Source organism: Moschus berezovskii, chromosome 8 (assembly GCF_049115385.1).
Source record: "Moschus berezovskii isolate FMDL1 chromosome 8, NW_MosBer_1.0, whole genome shotgun sequence".
NCBI lineage: Eukaryota > Metazoa > Chordata > Mammalia > Artiodactyla > Moschidae > Moschus > Moschus berezovskii.
The window spans coordinates 109,132,895-109,149,951 of NC_142467.1; the positions used below are offsets into that span (position 1 = coordinate 109,132,895).

Consider the following 17,057-nt stretch of genomic DNA (forward strand, 5'->3'; position numbering starts at 1 on the left):
AGCCCATGTGCATCTCCTCTAGACCAAAGTCTTGGATTTCCCCAGTTAGAAGGAACCATTTCCCTTCCCCAGCCCTGCACTTACAAGTCACGGTTACAGCTCCTTCACTGAACACAGACGGCCTAGAAGTAGACTCAGCCCAGGAGGGGGCTTCCCAGACCCTTCCCTCCAGGATCTTGGGTCTGCCAGGGGAACCACATCAAGGGTAGCATTGGGAGAGGGTGTCTGCTGAGCCTGGGAGCCCCAGAGCTTTATGGAGCAGGCTGGGGGATTATTTGACAGATGAGTGAAGGAACTCTAAGGCAAGGAGCACAGCTATCCTCCGGGGAGGTGGGGAGGTTGAGGGCCTGCCCTGACGCCACCGCTTGCCCGCTTCTGTAGGCCATCGCCAGTCACATGCACCTCAAGTGCAAGTGCCATGGGCTCTCGGGCAGCTGTGAAGTGAAGACCTGCTGGTGGTCGCAGCCTGACTTCCGCGCCATTGGTGACTTCCTCAAGGATAAGTATGACAGCGCCTCAGAGATGGTGGTGGAGAAGCACCGCGAGTCGCGCGGCTGGGTAGAGACCCTGCGGCCACGCTACACCTACTTCAAGGTGCCCACAGAGCGCGACCTGGTCTACTACGAGGCCTCGCCCAACTTCTGTGAGCCCAACCCCGAGACGGGATCTTTCGGCACGCGAGACCGCACCTGCAACGTGAGCTCGCACGGCATAGACGGCTGCGACCTGCTGTGCTGCGGCCGCGGCCACAACGCGCGCACCGAGCAGCGGAGGGAGAAGTGCCACTGCGTCTTCCACTGGTGCTGCTACGTGAGCTGCCAGGAGTGCGCGCGCGTCTACGACGTGCACACCTGCAAGTAGGCGGCGCCGCTGCCGGCGCCCGCGGGTTAGAGCTCCACCTGGCGGGGGCGCGGCCCCTCCGTGGGCGGGGCGGGGGCGGGGCTCTGAGGTAGCGCTCCCCCGTGGGCGGGGCGGGGGCGGGGCTCTGAGGTAGCGCTCCCCGTGGGCGGGGCGGAAGGCGGAGCTCTGAGGTAGCGCTCCCCCGTGGGCGGGGCTGGAGGCGGGGCTCTGAGGTACAGCTCCCCCCCCGTGGGCGGGGCTGGACGCGGGGCTCTGAGGTAGCACTCCTCCGTGGGCGGGGCCGGAGGCGGGGCTCTGAGGTACAGCTCCCCCGTGGGCGGGGCTTGAGGCGGGGCTCTGAGTTAGCACTCCTCCGTGGGCGGGGCCGGAGACGGGGCTGTGAGTAGCGCTCCCCCGTGGGCGGGGCGGGGCTCTGAGGTAGAGCTCCTGGAGCGGGGCGGGGTCCTTTATGGTAGGACAGGGTAGAGGCTCCTGAGTGGCATAAAGTTCTTCCCCGTCCTGGAGTGAAACCCAGGACCCTTCCTGGGTCCTCTCAGGGGTTGGGGCTCCAGGGACGGGGATTTAGCCTGCCATTACTGTCCCCCGAAGACCACGTGGTTCCATCCTCCGGACCTCATCAGCGTAAAGCGGAATCTCCTGGCAGAATGAGCCGCGGAGAGCCTGTGGGGTCCTCCTACCACTTCCACTGAGGTCTGAGGTATATCCTCCAAAGATTCCTCCCTCAACCTGCCAACGCTCTCAACCAGACCCTGCAGAACCGCAAGAATGGCTGGGATTTGGGTCAAGGAGATAGGGCCTAGTGGCAGTAGGCTGAGGAAGGGCCTGGGACGTGCGGCCTAACTCTGTCCCGGCTGCTTTGTGCTGGGCATCAGACACTTAGGCCCTCTTCCCAGCGTTCTCCCGTCACCCAGGACCCAGCAAGGCACCATGCAGCCTGGTCAGCTGTGCCCTCTAGTTTGCCGCTGACAGAGTCCTGTGCCTGGTTCTCCCACCTCCCTGTCTTCACGTTCCCACACGCACCCCATCTCATCCACAGGAGAGGAGCAGGCCTCCTGTTCCAGTCTTGCGGTTGCCGCCCTCTTGGCCTCAGCACCTCTCTCCAGCTCCCTCATTCACAGTCCTCTGTAAGCGAAAGGCAAGAAGGGGACCTAGACTCTAAGGCTGCACTGCTGCCCAGGTCCTACTCAGCTCTGTAACCTAGCTGGGAGGCTCGCCTTGGGTTGTTTGGGAGATTTGGATTGGGGGATGATACCACACTGGTGCTGCAGAGAGGGGCCCCAAAGTCCCCAGAGGAGTGGTCTCTGCCCCGCCCCTGTGGCCAGGACTGACCCCCAGGTCCTGCTACTATGTATGTGGCACCCCAGACCTACCTGCCACTGACCATCATGGAGTCTCCGGTGGGCTACTTGGCTTGGCCCTCATCATATCTGACTCATCCATCCTGTCTGGGAATGAGCAAGGCCGATGGACCCCTCAACTAATGCCCATAGGAACTGCCCACCATGAGCTGCCATGCCAAGACTTTTCCTCCTCAGCCTCTGGTACTGTGAAATGTTGCCTGGCCCCTGGCCCTGAGGGCCTCCTCTCCAGGCAGGGGGAAAGACAATGGAGGGACCTGCACACCCCACTAGGAATATGACCTTCCTCTGCCTTGAATTTTGCATTTGTGGGTTTTAATTTTATTTCCGATGCTGCTATATCCACCATACACAGGAGCTAGACAAACAGGTGTGTTGTGTTGTTTTCCTTTTCTTTCTATGAAAGAAACTTTTAGACATAGCTTGTGAGTTTCAAACAATGGGGAAAGTAAAAACAAACAAACAAAAACAAAAAAGAAGAAGAAACAACCAAACAAGCCTGTGGATTGTGCTGGATTTTTGGTGGTGGGTCAGCAAGGCATGGGACCTGGATTGGTCGTGACCCTCTGGGAAGGGCCACGATGGGAGGTGGTGGTGGGCATGTTTAGCTCAGAGACTCCTGGGGGCTCTGTAGTGGCCTCCAGAGCCAGAATTCCAGAGGAAGGAAGAAGGATGGCCACTCCAAAGAAGGAAGGAAACAGCCAGTGGTCTCAAAGTCGAGGGGGAGACAAACCTGTGAAAAGTACAGAGAGCGGGGAAGGAGGCCTGCCTGTTGCAGGGGATGTGTGGTGCTACAAGCAGGGCACCATGGCAACCCCAGGGGGGCAGACCCCACGCAAGTCAGGGGTGCAGCAGGACATCCACCAAGTCAGCTGAAAGCCACTTGCCCAAACATCCACAACATGCTCACTCAGTTGCCATCTGAGCACTAGCTACGCGGCCATGCTTCCTGAGCTTGGGGACATAAACTCTGTGTGGGGTCCCCTTCTCAGCTTGCCATGGGGCACTCTAGGAGCCTGGCCTGACTTGGAAGCAAGACATGTTCCCTCAATCGGAGGCTCACCAGCCAGAAGCCTGGAAATCAGACAGGAACTTCTCACTGGGCCTCGCCTCCTTCTGCCCCCTGCAAAGGCCACATTAGAAGTCACAGCTCATGCAGCTGGAATCCAGTTGGGAGGTCATGAGGGACATCCATCGCTGGCAGAGAGCTAATGTGTGAAGCCAAGAACTCTCAGGGGCTCCTTCCTGCCTCTGTTCATCCTCAGGCCTGAGCTGACCCTGGACCCCGGCCTCCTCTCCACCACAGGGCGTTGCTCAGGTGTCCGAGAACTGGCAGGGGTCAGCAGTCTCTATATGTATGGTTGGCCAGATCCTGGAATCATGCTCAGAATCTTGGGATGGGGATCTTTCCAAGGCAAACAGAGACTCAAGGACAAGCAAAGCATACTGTTGGCAGAAGCGTCACGCTGTGCCTCCATGGCTATTGCCTACATCCACCCTCAATCCAGGGTATTCAGGGTCTGCAGAGCTGGGTAGCCCTCTGAAAACGGAGGCTACAGGAGCCAGAGGATGAAGTGATGCCTTTCTCAAACCACACCTTCACCTCTTCAAGCCAAGAGCAGGGTCCTTGCTTCTCTCTGTGTCCCTCCAGGCTCGCTTCCCTACTACTACTACTACCACTGCCTCTGAGCCCTGCCCTGATATCCGAGCAGACCCACAAGGAGGGAGAAAGGAAAAGCAGGGGTGGAGGGGCATGCTGGGGCAGGTGGGACATGGGGAGAGCTGGTGCTGGAGCTGAGGGGAGGAGGCCTAGTTCCCACCCTCTCAGAGGTCAGGCTCAGCACAGCCGCCCTGCAGGAGCCGTATGCTGGAAAGGAGGGGGCTGGGGGCAGACGGGGGCCTCATAATCAGGAGGCTTGTGGCTGCTGAGAGCAGAGGGAGGGAAGCCCAGTTCAGCTGGCTCCATGGCTAGACATCAGGACCACATGGTATCCTTGAGAGCAAAGGAATGAAGGGTGACCCTCTGCCAACAGAGAGCCAGAGCTGGCTGGCCAGGGTCCCGGCCAGGGCTGTGCAGACCCAGCATGGGCAAGAGTATCCACTCCACACAGAGCCCTGCACTGGGAGAGAGGGTTTGGGGAGCTGCCTGGTGGAGGGAGTAGGAGCCCTGCAAGGGAGGAAAGGAGGAAAGAGGAAACGTGGTGGTAGGAGGTCGTGGCCTCATCACCCCAGACAGGACCTGGGGAATACCACCCCCATCACACTAATGGCCACACCGGTCTTTGCTGCAGGCTCCAAGCCACTAAAGTCAGAGCCAGAAAAGGTCCAACAAGGCTAAGAGACTAGAGGCGGGGACTTCCCCAGTCATCCAGTGGTTAAGAATCTGCCTGCCAGTGCAAGGGGCAGATTCAACCCCTGGTCCGGGAAGAGTCCACATGCCAAAGGGCAGCTAAGCCTGTGCACCCCAACTACTGAAGCCGGCGCACCCCAGAGTCTGTGCTCTGCCACAAGCCGCTGCAGCGAGAAGCTTGGGCACTGCGACTCGAACGGCCCCCGCCTGCTGAAACCAGAGAAAGCCCTTGTGCAGCAACAAAGACCCAGCACAGTCAAGAATAAATATAAGTAGATATAATATATGTTTTCAAAAGGGACTGCAGAGAGACACAGGGCTCTGGACTCCCAAATCCTCTGCTTTCACACTCCAAATCATTATCACCTTCCCAGGCTGGCACACCAAAGTCCCACCCAAGCCACTCGCCCTTGTTGGCCCGGGGCTCCCTGCCTCCTTCACCAGCCCCATTTCAGGCTAGGTCACCACTGCCCCAGGGCTGTAGCTGACCACCAGGGACTCCCTACTGGGGCCTCAAAGGGTCAGCTGGAGTCAGATGGACTGCAGGCAGACACTCTATAAAGAGGGAGACAGTGATGAAATTCACAGGGCAGTGTCCAGGCCTGGAGCACAGGTGGCCAATCGCACCTGCAGGCGTGAGTCACCAGCAGAAAGACCCCAGGCCCACATAGCCCACCAGTCAATAGAGCGAGATCAGAAACTCCACACTAGTGTCAGGTGCTGGAGGTGGGGGGTGACAGGCCCCACTCGAGCTGCCTGTGGGCACATCCACAGTGCACAGACAGTACAAACGGAGCGGCACCTCTGAGTTAGGGTCTGGGTAGGAGTTGCCCTAATTGGCACCTGCTGAAAACTAGGTGCCAGGGGCTCTGCAGATGAAAGGTTAGGAGAGACGGGCTCGTCAGGGAGTGGAGGCACAGCCACAGGGTCACAACGGTGAGACGCCAAGAAAGGAAGCAAGGACAAGGCCAGGCTTCCTAAAAGAGCAGAGGCCAGACACCCAGAAGGAAGATGGAAGCTACCTGGGAGTTGGTCTCAGCTCTCCACCAGGTGAGGTACCAGGAAATGGTCGAGGGGAGCTAGCAAGAGCCTGTGTGGAATGAGGAGGTGAAACCCTCAACTCTCTGCCAGCCAGGAGCAAGCCCCCCCGAGAGCCTGTTTCCCTCCAGAGGAAGAAGTGGGATGATGGGGCTCCCCTGGGCCTTTCTGCTCCTGCCTTTTGCTGACGTGGGATGCTCCATCCAGAGCCCTCTCTGGAGCCCAACTGGGCCTGCTCACCTGCCAACATCAGCATGTTCCCATGAACTCTGCGCCAGCCTCCCCACCCCCACCCTCTACCCTCAGCTCAGAAGGAGGGCGGAACACAGGGCAGCCAGCCTGCCTGGGCCTTAGAAGCCACCTCTCCAGGGAGTTTACAGCCCCTCCCGCCAGCCCTGAAGAAGGAGGAAATGGGCCTGGTGGGCCTGTTCACAGGTAGTTGAGACAGGAGAGGAATAACCATATTAAAGGCCCGGAGGTTGTGGGGCCTCACCCGACCAGGGCCCCCCCCTTGGCCCAGCTCCCTGCAAATCTCACACCCCCAGGGCTTCAGCTTTGAAGTTCTAGAGGGGGTGTGGTGAGCCCCCTCCTCCTAGGACCCCCACAGGCCCTCCCCTCCCCCCTCTTCCCTCATACTCCCACTTTCTGGGTCCTTAGGACCTGATTCCACACTTCAAGGATGCCCTGAACCATCCCATCCCCCACCCCTATGCAGGGCCAGAATCTCCAGGGTGGGACCCTCAGAGCAACAGGTGCACTCTGGGTCACCAAGCTTGTTACGGAGCACTGAGGACCCCGAGCCAGGTTCCCCAGTCCTACACAGTGATGGCCTTCACCCCTACAGCGGAGCTTGGACCGGATGGGCTTCAAGGCCCTGCTGCCATGCCTTTGCCCCTTTCCTGAGGGTCTGGTCTGGGGGACATGACACAGCCCATCCTGGGGTCCGGTCTGATGGCCTGGGGCAGCCCCAATCTCTCAGCTCTCCCCTTCGGTGGCCTAGCCCCACTCCAGACTCCATGGTCCCTCCCCAAGCCGCATGGTCCTCTTGCCTGCAACTCATTTGCTATTGGAACCCTGTGTCCCTTCATGAAACTCTGGTTGGGACTCCCAAGGACAAGGCATCCTAGCAGTCAGCAGCTTCATCTCCAGTAGCCCCCTGGCCTCCTGGCCTGAGCAGGAACAGGGCACCTCACACATCCACACTGCACTCCAGTCTCAAGTCCAGCTTCAGTCTGGACAGCAGGCAACCTCCCAGGGTGACGGCCAAGCCTTAGAGGAACAGGACAGCATCTCTGCCATCCCACCTGGGTGGGAGTTCTTCCAGTCCTTCTGTTCATAGGCTTTGACAGGTAAACTGAGACCTACTGGATAAAGCCTCTCTCCCCAGTGTGAGTTCATGAAGGCAAAACTACTCCCTTTTCTCCCTCCCTGTCCCCCCATAAAACGGGGGTATCAGGAGCAGCTAACAGAGGGCACTCCCACTTGCCACACTCCTCACCCCCCCAGATGACCTTGGCCCCAGAGAGCTGGGTGATGGGCCTTTCCATACCTTCCAGGTCATCTGGGAGGACTCCCAAGAGGAGGTGAGCACATGGTGCAGTTTCTGTGGCTCTCACATCCTCGATCTGCGCCCCTTAGGCAGCCTGTACTTCTGAGAGGTCCGCCCTATAGATGCCAGGATCAGGCAGGTACCCAGGGCACTGGGGAAGCCCTGGGAAGGGCCCCAGCCTGGGAGCCGCCACTGCCTGGCCTGGCAGCTGGGACAGGAGCTACTCAGAAGGTGCTAATTGATGTTTAGATCCAGGCTGGCTCCTCAATCACGTCTCTCTCTTTCTCTCTCTCTTTTTTATTTGAGTCTCTGGAGCACACAGTAAACAGTCATTTGGCTCTCAGGGCCCTGCAAATTGGTGTTTATGGTATAAGGACCAGGACTCGTCCACCCAAACACAGCAGGCTGGGAGGGAGGCACTGCGCTGGCAGGGATGGCATGCTCTCCCGCCCATGGAGGCCCGGCTCTGGGAAGGCCTTCCCTCCACTCTAAAGGAGAAGGCAGGCCTGTTCCCAGTAACCTTGATGCCTGCAGCCTGGTCTGAGGCAAGGAACCAGCTGATTCACCCACCAGCAAAGGGCCAGCACTGGCCAGCCAGGCACTTGTGTGTTTGGAGGTGGCCAATTGCGAAGAGTTGACTCACTGGAAAAGACTGATGCTGGAAGGGATTGGGGGCGGGAGGAGAAGGGGACGACAGAGAATGAGATGGCTGGATGGCATCACCGACTCGATGGACATGAGTTTGAGTGAACTCCGGGAGTTGGTGATGGACAGGGAGGCCTGGTGTGCTGTGATTCATGGGGTCGCTGAGAGTCGGACACGACTAAGCGACTGAACTGAACTGAACATTTGAGGCATTGTCATTAATCCAGGAGGGCTTCTTGGAGCAGGTGAGTCTCTGTGACAGAGAGGACCCTCCAAAGGGAGCTCTGAAGGTTCATCAGGGCCCTCAGATTCCCTGGGGCTCTGTGTCCAAGCTTCTCCCAGGCTTCCGTTTCCTTCAAGTTTCTCCAAGTCCCTATGGCAGATGTTAGGACACTCTACACACATACCTTCTCCCAACCCCGGCAGCCATCTTCAGAACTCAAGACAGGAAGGTGGGCAGACCTGGGCCTTAAGGCACGAGGTTGAATGGTGGAATTCCAAGACAGCAGTGGGGAGGTTTTGGGGCAGAAGGGAGACTTCCCAGTGTCTGCCCCTTGCCTGAAAACTGGACTGCAGAGAAGCAGGCGGGCCAGTGTAGAACCTGCAGCCGGACTTAATAGCTGTCCTAGGTTCCTTAGCTCCCTCTGCTGCCTACAAGTTGCAGGGATTCATTCTACCTCACCTGGCTCACTCAGTCTGTCAGTCTGCAACCTACAGAAAGGCAAAGCCTGGGGCCCTGGGGGAAGTTGTTTGATGTTTGGATTTGGGAAGGAGCACCAGAGACCACATGTGCTTCTTCACTGAGTGCCCTTTGAATGTTCGGGTCTGAGCTACAGAACAGAAAACCAGCCCCCTCCTCTGCTCAAGAACCTTCCGTGGCTCTCCAGTGCCAAGATGGAGTTGGAGTGCCTCAGCCTACACCCCTCACAAATTGGTCCCACTCTGAGCTAAAGGGGGACCGCTAATCTATGGATGGAGAAACTGACCTGGGCAGGACATGACTTGCCCAAGGGCACTCAGCATGTTAGTCAGGCAGCATCTTAAGGAAAGCTGAGACCTCACATCATAGATTCTGGTCCCACCTGCAGTTCACTCTCAACTTCCTTCACCCTTGCCTCCATCCCTCAGTCTCAGGCCTCTCCTGGCCTCTGCTGAGGCCTCCTCACCACCTCACAGCCATAATTTTTGTGGTTCCTGTAGCATGGTCCCCGGGACCCAGCTGCACGTTCGGGGCCCACGTGAGGCAGAGGAGAGCCTGTCTATGTTGCATGTGGGGAGGGATCTCCGGCGCCAAGCTGATCCATCCCCAGGGCTGCAGGCCTCTGCAGCGGCCCTGACCAGTTCCAAGGGCTCAGCTGTCTCCCCAGCGCTAAACCTAGCTCCCAACAGATCCACCCTTCTCAGCTCCAACCTCAGGCAGGCCAGCCTAAGTCAAATCATCAGAATGCCTCAGGAGAATGCCGCTTACCCGGGAGGAGATTTGGGAGCGGTGGGGACACCTGCAGGGAGCCACCCCTACATGTGGCCTCAGGATCAGCTGTCCCTGCAGTGATGTCAGGGGGTCCCTGTGTGGATGCCTCCCGCGGAACCTCTCCCCACTTCCCACATCAGGGGCCCCAGGAGACGGCCATGAGGAAGGGTGTCCCAGGCCTTAGGATGACAGCATAGCAGCTGGTCACAGTGCAGACAGGGAAACGGAGTCTGGGAGAGAGGCAGAACTTGCCACAGCCTCTCACAGTCAACAGCGCACTGCGGACAGGCAGCATCATGCTGTGAGACCCCCTGCCTGGGAGGCCCCTGGGAAGGGGCTGCAGCCAGTGCGGGCAGCTCCAGCTGGGCCAGTGTCCAGGAAGGATAGGTGCTGCCTGGCACAGGATCAGGGCCAGTCTGAGGTCAGAGTGGTCTGGGGCTGCCCCTTGTCTATGTCCAGAGGGCTGGTCTTCGTGGATGTGTCCTCCCCCCCAGTGTGGGGGATGGGTGGCCTCACCCAGGCTCCTGGACGCATCTGCAAGTGCAGCATCAGCTCCATGCCCCCAACCCATGCTTAGGTGCCTCAGCTCCGAGTCCCCCACCCACTGGACCATCAGGAACTGCTCTGGCACTTCCCAGTGGCTCACAACTCTGCCAGTGCTTGTTTGACGACTACTCCTAGTGGACGTGGAGGTTAGCGAGTTCTAGCCTCTCAGATGGGGGAGATGGGCACTGAGCCCGCAGCTGATGTGAGGAACCTGGTGGGGCTGTTTCAGCACCCACCCATTCAGACCAGGAGGACAGTGTGGAAGACAGCTCGGCTCAACTCGCCCCAGAGCAGCCAAGAATAACGGGGATGGTGGGGATGCACGTGAGGACACTGAAGGGAAGAAGGATGCTGTAAGGATGATGCAGGTGGGAAGGAGAGGGCACAGGTGGGGAGGATACAAGTGGGGACGCTGCTGTTGTGGATGCTGCAGGTGGGGACAGTGCAAGGGAGCAGACTACCGGTGGGGTTGCACACAGCACAGGTGTGATGCCTCAGGCTCGGACACACTCACAGGTGGTTCAGACTCACTCTCTGCCTCTCCCTGTCACATGGCTTGCCCCATGATGGACAAAAAGAGGGGAGATTTTTTTCCTGACCCCAGGTTTAGCCCCTGCCCTGGGCTGATGCTCAACAGTGAGCTCAGCCAGCCCAGCCCACAGGGTCCAGCTCCTGCATTCCAGCCCAAGGCCGACATGAGAAGTGGGACAGGCCACCACCCACTCTGACATGCTTCCTCATTTAGCAGCTTCAGGAGCAGGTGTGACCACTTCCTGGGTCCCCTCCCATGGGGCCTGGGGTCCCCAAGCAGGTCACTGGGTTGAGGGTATGAGGACACACCTGGGCCCTGGAATAGGATCAGAGGTCTCTCCAATGCTCACCCTGCAGCTCAACTCCAGCCTGGCCTGACATGCTGATGGGCAGCAGCACCCGCCAGCTAATACCCAACCCAGACAAGCTCCCGGCATGGCCAGTGGTCTCCGGCCCTGGGTCGTGTCCAGTGTCCTTGTCCAGTTAATGAGGAATTGTGCTCATTCCAGAACCATAAGTAATGCTGGGGCTCCTCACACAACCTGGCCTGCCTGCTCAGGTTCTCCCATCCCTCAGCCTGGCTCTGCCAGGCCTCTGGGCCTCGACTGCCTGTTGCCTTGATGTCCAGCTCTGGGCAGGCCAGCAGGCAGACATCCATCCCTTTGGGCAGCAGCAAGACACTCTGGCTGTTTCTTTTCCCATCTATGACAGAACAGTGGTTGCTTTTGTCAACGGCTTGCCCTCCTTGGCCTGTCCATCTCCCTCTCTATGACCAGACCTTTGAAGGATCAGATCACAGACCCTGATGTCCCTGGCTGATCACCTCTGGCAGGCTTCCGCCTGCCCACTGGTCTCCCTCACAGGGCACCCACCCCCTTAAACACACCTGGGGAGCCAGGTGCCCTCTAGGGTGACCTTAGCCTCTCCCCTAACATGCGGTGGTAGGAGGTAATAGTCTGTGCAGGAAGAGGCTTGAGTTCCCTCTTGAAAAGGGGGCTTCCCGGGGCAGGTGCCCAGCTGGGCTTGAAGGTAGGGGTGGGGTGCTAAAAAGGGCAGGGCTGGCCCACCTTGACCTGGGAACCAGAAGCAGCATCCAGCCCCCCAGGCTGGAAACAGGACCCGGCAGAAACAGACTGGTGTCCCCAGAGCCAGCCTGCCCTCACCTGATGGAGACAGAAAGCCACTTCAGAGCCTCAGGATCCCTGTGAGATGTTCACAGTCTCGGAGAGACCAGAGTGGAAAGCGTGGAGCTGGACCCCAAGCCAAGTGACAGGTGTGGAAGCCAGCCCTCTGGAGTGTGAGCAGGGCGCGTGCACGGCAAATCCCGGCAGCAGACGCTGGGACACCGCCACGCCTCGGGCTGGGCTTTTTAATTAACCTCAGCCACTCTGATGGGCCCCAATTAAGTGGAGAATGTGATGGCAGAGCGGGGTCAGGCAGAGACATGGGTTTTAATTAAAGCACTGAAGGGTCCTAGCCAGGGTAGCGGTGGCCTAGGCAGGAGCGCCCCCACCTGACCGCCTTGGTCCTACTCTTGCTCCAAAGGATGCTGGCGCGCCTCAGGTGACAAGAATAAGTACTGCTTGCCCACAGCCAGGCATGTCACCTGCAGGGCCTGTGACCTCTCACCGTCTCTGTGTGGCCCAAGATCAAGCAGCTCCTCTCTGAGCCACTGTCCCCACTGGCTTCCGTTCTGTTCTTCCTGTCTCTGAGCATCTATAGTGTGTCCACTGTAAAGGCCCTGCTGGGCGGCAGAGCACAGAGGAAAAAGCCATGAAACAAACGTGAAAGTGAAATTCGCTCAGAGTCCGACTCTTTGCAACCCCATGGACTATGCAGTCCATGGAATTCTCCAGGCCAGAACACTGGAGTGGATAGCCTTTCCCTTCTCCAGGGGATCTTCCCAACCCAGGGATCGAACCCAGGTCTCCCGGATGAAACAAATGTATTAAATATGTTCATGTGCGAGAGGGGAGAGTGGAGTGAAGGGAGGGCTATTTTCCATGGAGAGGGGAGTTCAAAGGAGCACAGACCCGCAGAAGGAGGAAGGAAGGGGAAAGCGAACTCACCTGGAAGCGGGCACTCAGTGCAAAGGCCTTGGGTCAGAACCCTGGGCACAGCTGAGCTGCCTGGTACCAGCAAACTAAAATGAGAGGGAGGGCCTCCCTGGTGGTCCAGGGGTTAAGAATCCAAGCTGCAATGCAGGGAACACCGGTTCAGTCCTGGTCTGGGAAGATCCCACATGCCATGGAGCAGCTAAGCCCTTGGGCCACAACCACTGCGCCTGCGCTCCGGGGCCTCGCTCTACAACTGGAGAAGCCACGGCACCAAGAAGCCCGCACAGCGCAGCTGGACAGCAGCCTGCACAGCAGTGAAGACCAGGCAGAGAAATCAACAGAGAAAAGACCAACAGAGAAATCAACAAAAATAAACACAAATTTTAAAAAATAAAATGAGAGGGAGCCAGGCGGCAGAAACTCATGGGCACGGAAGGTTTTCAGCGTCACTCAGGTGGACAAGGACCTCATGGGGCTTCTGAGTTGGGCCATTTGCTAGGCTCCAGGAGCCAGAACGCCTGACCCCCATAACTCAGACACCAATCTGCTTGGTGCTCCCCAGCCTTGCTCAGTGGAATGGCAAGCGAGACACTTCTGAGTCCTTGATAGATTCTGTGAGTCTGAGGATGGTCCACACTCGGGCCTGGGCCTGGAGCTGTCTGGGGGAGACGGTGGCAGGCAGGCACACGAATCCTGCCCCACAGCTGCCCATGTTTCTTCAGAACAGTTCTGCAATAACTGCAGCTACAAGGCTGATATTCTCCACGGCTGGCTCCCTCCAGACCCGGGGCTGTGGGAGTGATGAGTGAAGGAAACAGGGAGAAAGAGTGTCCTTCCCCTGGTCCTGCCAGGGGCTGCAGGGCAGGGGGAACCCAGGAAAGGACTGTTCTAACCCCAAGAGCCAGAACCACTGCAAGGTGTGGCAGGCACAGCAGGGGACACCTGCCCACTGGGGGACACACACCCACTGCACGGGTTATGTGGCCACTTGCAAGAAGCTGGCCACCTTCAGGCGCATGTGTGCAGATACCACCCGGACAGGCAGGTGAAAGGAAAGAGGGGTATCTAGAGGACCCCCAGACTTTTAGCCCCAGAAACCAGTCCACATGAGCCCCTGGGGAGGCCACGACAAATCTCCACAAATGCAGTGGCCAAAACAACAGAAATCTATCCTCTCCTGGGATTGGAGGCTGGAAGTTCGGAATGAGCTTGTGGGTGGAGCGTGCTCCCTCTGGAGGCCCCCGGGGCAGACCCTTCCTGTTCCCGGTTCTTGGTGCCCAGGTACCTATTGGCTTATGGCTGTGTCACCCCAGTCTCTGCCCTTGTGGTCAGGTGGCCACCTTCCTAGGTCTGTCTCAGATCGCCTGTAACACTTGTCACTGAATCCAGGGCCCTAATCCAGAGTCATCTCACCTCAAGATTCTCGATTAATTACAACTGCAAAGACACCATTTCCAGACAAGATCCCATTCTGAGATTCTGGACAGATGTGACTTTGGGGGGATACCATTCTACCCCCTGAAAATCCTGCAGGGTAAACCGCTATTTGGCTGCACCACATGCAATCTGTGTGCCAGTACGTCACCAAGATGCTCCTAGGTCCTAACCCCCAAGGAGATTGTGTATGTAAGGACTGTTATTTTAAGCCACTAGGGTTTGTGGAACTTGTCACCAGTCCACAGATAGGGCAGAGACCAACAAACTTTCCCCTTTTCCAGGGTTTTTGAAACCCTGGATTCATCAGATGCCCCCCAAGATAGTTTGGGTCCCTCCCTCCTGCCGTCCTCTGTCTGGGAGTTGAAAGGGGAGAAGGGCCCCCCAGAGAGAGCAACAGACACCGGCCCTCTCAAACCTGGGGGTGAGTCCCAAGAGAACAGCCTGGTCCAGGAGGAGACGAGGGCTGCAGGCCCCCTCACAGTCTGTGATACAATCTGTGCCCAGACCCACGAGGGCCTGCCCCTCCTCCCTCCCTCCCCTACCCATCAGCTTGCTGAGTGCCATGGCTCCATACCCTGGTCAGCATGGTCCTGATGATCTCCTCCTGCTGGCTTCCTGGCCTCCAGCCATACTGCAGGGACCACCACGGAAAGTGTCTGAGTCACTGGGGCCTTCCTGCCCCTCAAATTCCATGTCAGATATCTTTGCTGGTCCCCTGCCCTGCAGCTTGCCACATGCCACCCCCGAGTGGGGCCTCTCTCCCTCCCCTACTGACCTCATCTAGAAGTTAGAGCAGGGAGGTTATCCAGACACCAGGGATCCCCTAGCAGGCTAGGGAAGTCCATGAGCTCCTTCTCAGAATACAGTTTTATTACTACCTAACATAAATGATGCACCATCAGAAACAGATCCAGGTATCAAAAGTTTTAAGATTTTTGCGGCATGTGACTTCAGGGGCAACAGGTTTCTATGACCTCGATGAGGACGATGGTTTCCAAAATGTACTAAGTGCAGTTAGCACTTTCCAGACTGTGCATCCAGTGTGTCCTGACTGCGTTCGGCTCCATAATGCCGGAAGACGTGGGAATGAAGCATTGTGCAGAAGGGGGCACGGAATACAGCACTGTCATTTCTGTCAGCCTCAGTTGCCAGCACCAGAGATGAAAAAGCTAGCTGCAGGCTGACAATCTCCGTAATTTCATGGTTCCTGCAACAGCCATGACAAGATGTAAAATTGTCTTGAGGTTTCTGTTGCTGACATCATAGGTTCAGTGCATACTGCTATTTGGGAATGTCACCTATATTCAAAATGGGAGGGGATGGTAAATGTCAGTTGGAGGGTCCTAAAAACAAAGATGTGCTTTTTGGCATCCCAGTGCGAAGCTCACTGAGAAGCACTCCCTGTACTCGCCTTACCTATCGTCTGCCCAGGCATGAAGTGAGACCAAGAACCAGGTAAGAAGCATCTTTCCCAGTGAAGCTGGCCTTCTAGAGAGCACTGCCATGCCCAGGAGAGCCGAGACGAGTGTTCAAGAACTGCACATTCCCAGACAGTGCCCAGGAAAAGGGGGGAACTGGGTAGGGAATGGCCCTGGGCTGTTCCTGTGAGCTGGGCCAAGAGAGGATGCAGGGAAGGGAGGAGCCTGCATGATACGGTGACACTGAGGCAGGAGCGGGTATGCTCAAAGAGTCTCAAGGTGAGAGAGGTCCCAGAGTCAGCCCATTCACAGTCATGGAACTGGGCCATGGTCCTCCCACTGACCCTTGACCGCTGTGCGGCTCTCAGTGGGCACACCCCCATGCCAAACACAGGCTTCCGACATAACCTAGCTGTCCCCAGACTCCAACCCAGGCCCAGGACAAGGGGCAGAATGGCCTGGGGATGGGGCAGGAAAACGGGCATGGGCATGGAGGGCATGCAGGTGCTGTCCCAAGACCCACACCACCAGAACAGCTGGAACAATCCCTGAAGCCTGCACCAGGAGGGACGCGTAGGAGAGAGGGCTTGGAGGGCAGAAGACGGGCTCTGAGCTGAGCAGAGGGAAGGGTTGGGCCCTCTCCTCATCCCACCTGTATCTGGGACAGAAACCTGTCTCAGGGTCCCCTCTGGACTCAGGGGTTTTTTAGAGGCCAGTTAACCAGGGGAGGGCAAGCAGGTAGAGACACCCCAATCCCCCCACCATCCTGGGAAGTTTTTTAAGAGGATACAGTTCTGCAACTAGGTCCTGGATGTTGAGTGCATTAATAAGTACTGAGCTCCCCATCACTGGAGGAATCCAAGGTAATGTTGCAGCCTACAGAAGTACTGAAGCTCCAATGTCTTCAGAGGCAGGGTAGGGACACAGGAAGAGATGCTGGCAACAAACATGCTAGGATCTGAAATCCAGGGGCTCAACTCTAACTGTGTGATCTTGGGTGGGCGTGCAACCTGACTGCCAGGAGCCTGGCACAAATGTTGCCCACCTCACAGATGCCACACATAGAAGTTGCATGAGGTACTTACCAGGCTGGGGGTCTTAGAGGGTGCACTCACATTCCGTCTCCCTCCTGCCTCAGCCCCTTTGCTCTTTCTGGTACTTCTGTCCCTCTAACCTCCCTTCCCAGGGTTCAGCATCCCTGTGTCTGACCTTGTCTCTGGACTCAGGGACCCCCCCAAGAGGGGAGGAACTTAGCCCCAGACTTCTTCTCTAGGTCATGCTGAAGGTGAGGATCTGGGCTGGGGGCTTTGAACCTGACAACGGATGTGGCCATGGATGCTGGCAGGCCCTCTAGCCGGCTCACTCTGCCCTCTCCTGGCCAAAGCTGAGCAGGCACACAGCTTTTCCATCCCTGGAAAGGGGAAAGGGGTGGGCATTAGGGCCTCATTTTCCCTAGGCAATTGACCAGTACCTCCTGGCTCTCTAATGTCTCCTGCCTGGGGTAGGGATCCTTACCCTGATGTGCCACCCTGGGCCCCCATACCTGTCTGGTCTGAAGACACCCTCTTTCCCCAAGGTGGGGGCCAGACCAGGAGAAAAGAATCAGGAAGCAGGTAAATTCAATAACCTGGGGTTTACATAAGAATCCACCTTATTTTTTAAAACTGTGTATGTATCTTTCACATACTCCTTCCTGTCTATTTAAGGATGCTCCTGAGGATGCAATCATTTACAGGCATTCAGCTGTGGGTCAGTTCTCTAGGGAAGAGAGCCGGTGCCACCAGAAGGTTCTGTGC

The 17,057-nt window shown here is 57.6% G+C and overlaps 1 protein-coding gene across 1 annotated transcript in view; it reads left to right on the plus strand.

The window, feature by feature from the left end:
* The window catches only part of WNT3A (Wnt family member 3A), a 71,059-nt gene extending 70,150 nt beyond the window's left edge, over positions 1-909 (plus strand). The window contains exon 4 of the mRNA XM_055431030.2: positions 382-909. Coding sequence (XP_055287005.1) covers positions 382-861 — 480 coding nt within the window. The 3' untranslated portion in view covers positions 862-909. The remainder of the gene's footprint in view (positions 1-381) is intronic.
* The last annotated feature ends 16,148 nt before the right edge of the window (positions 910-17,057 follow it).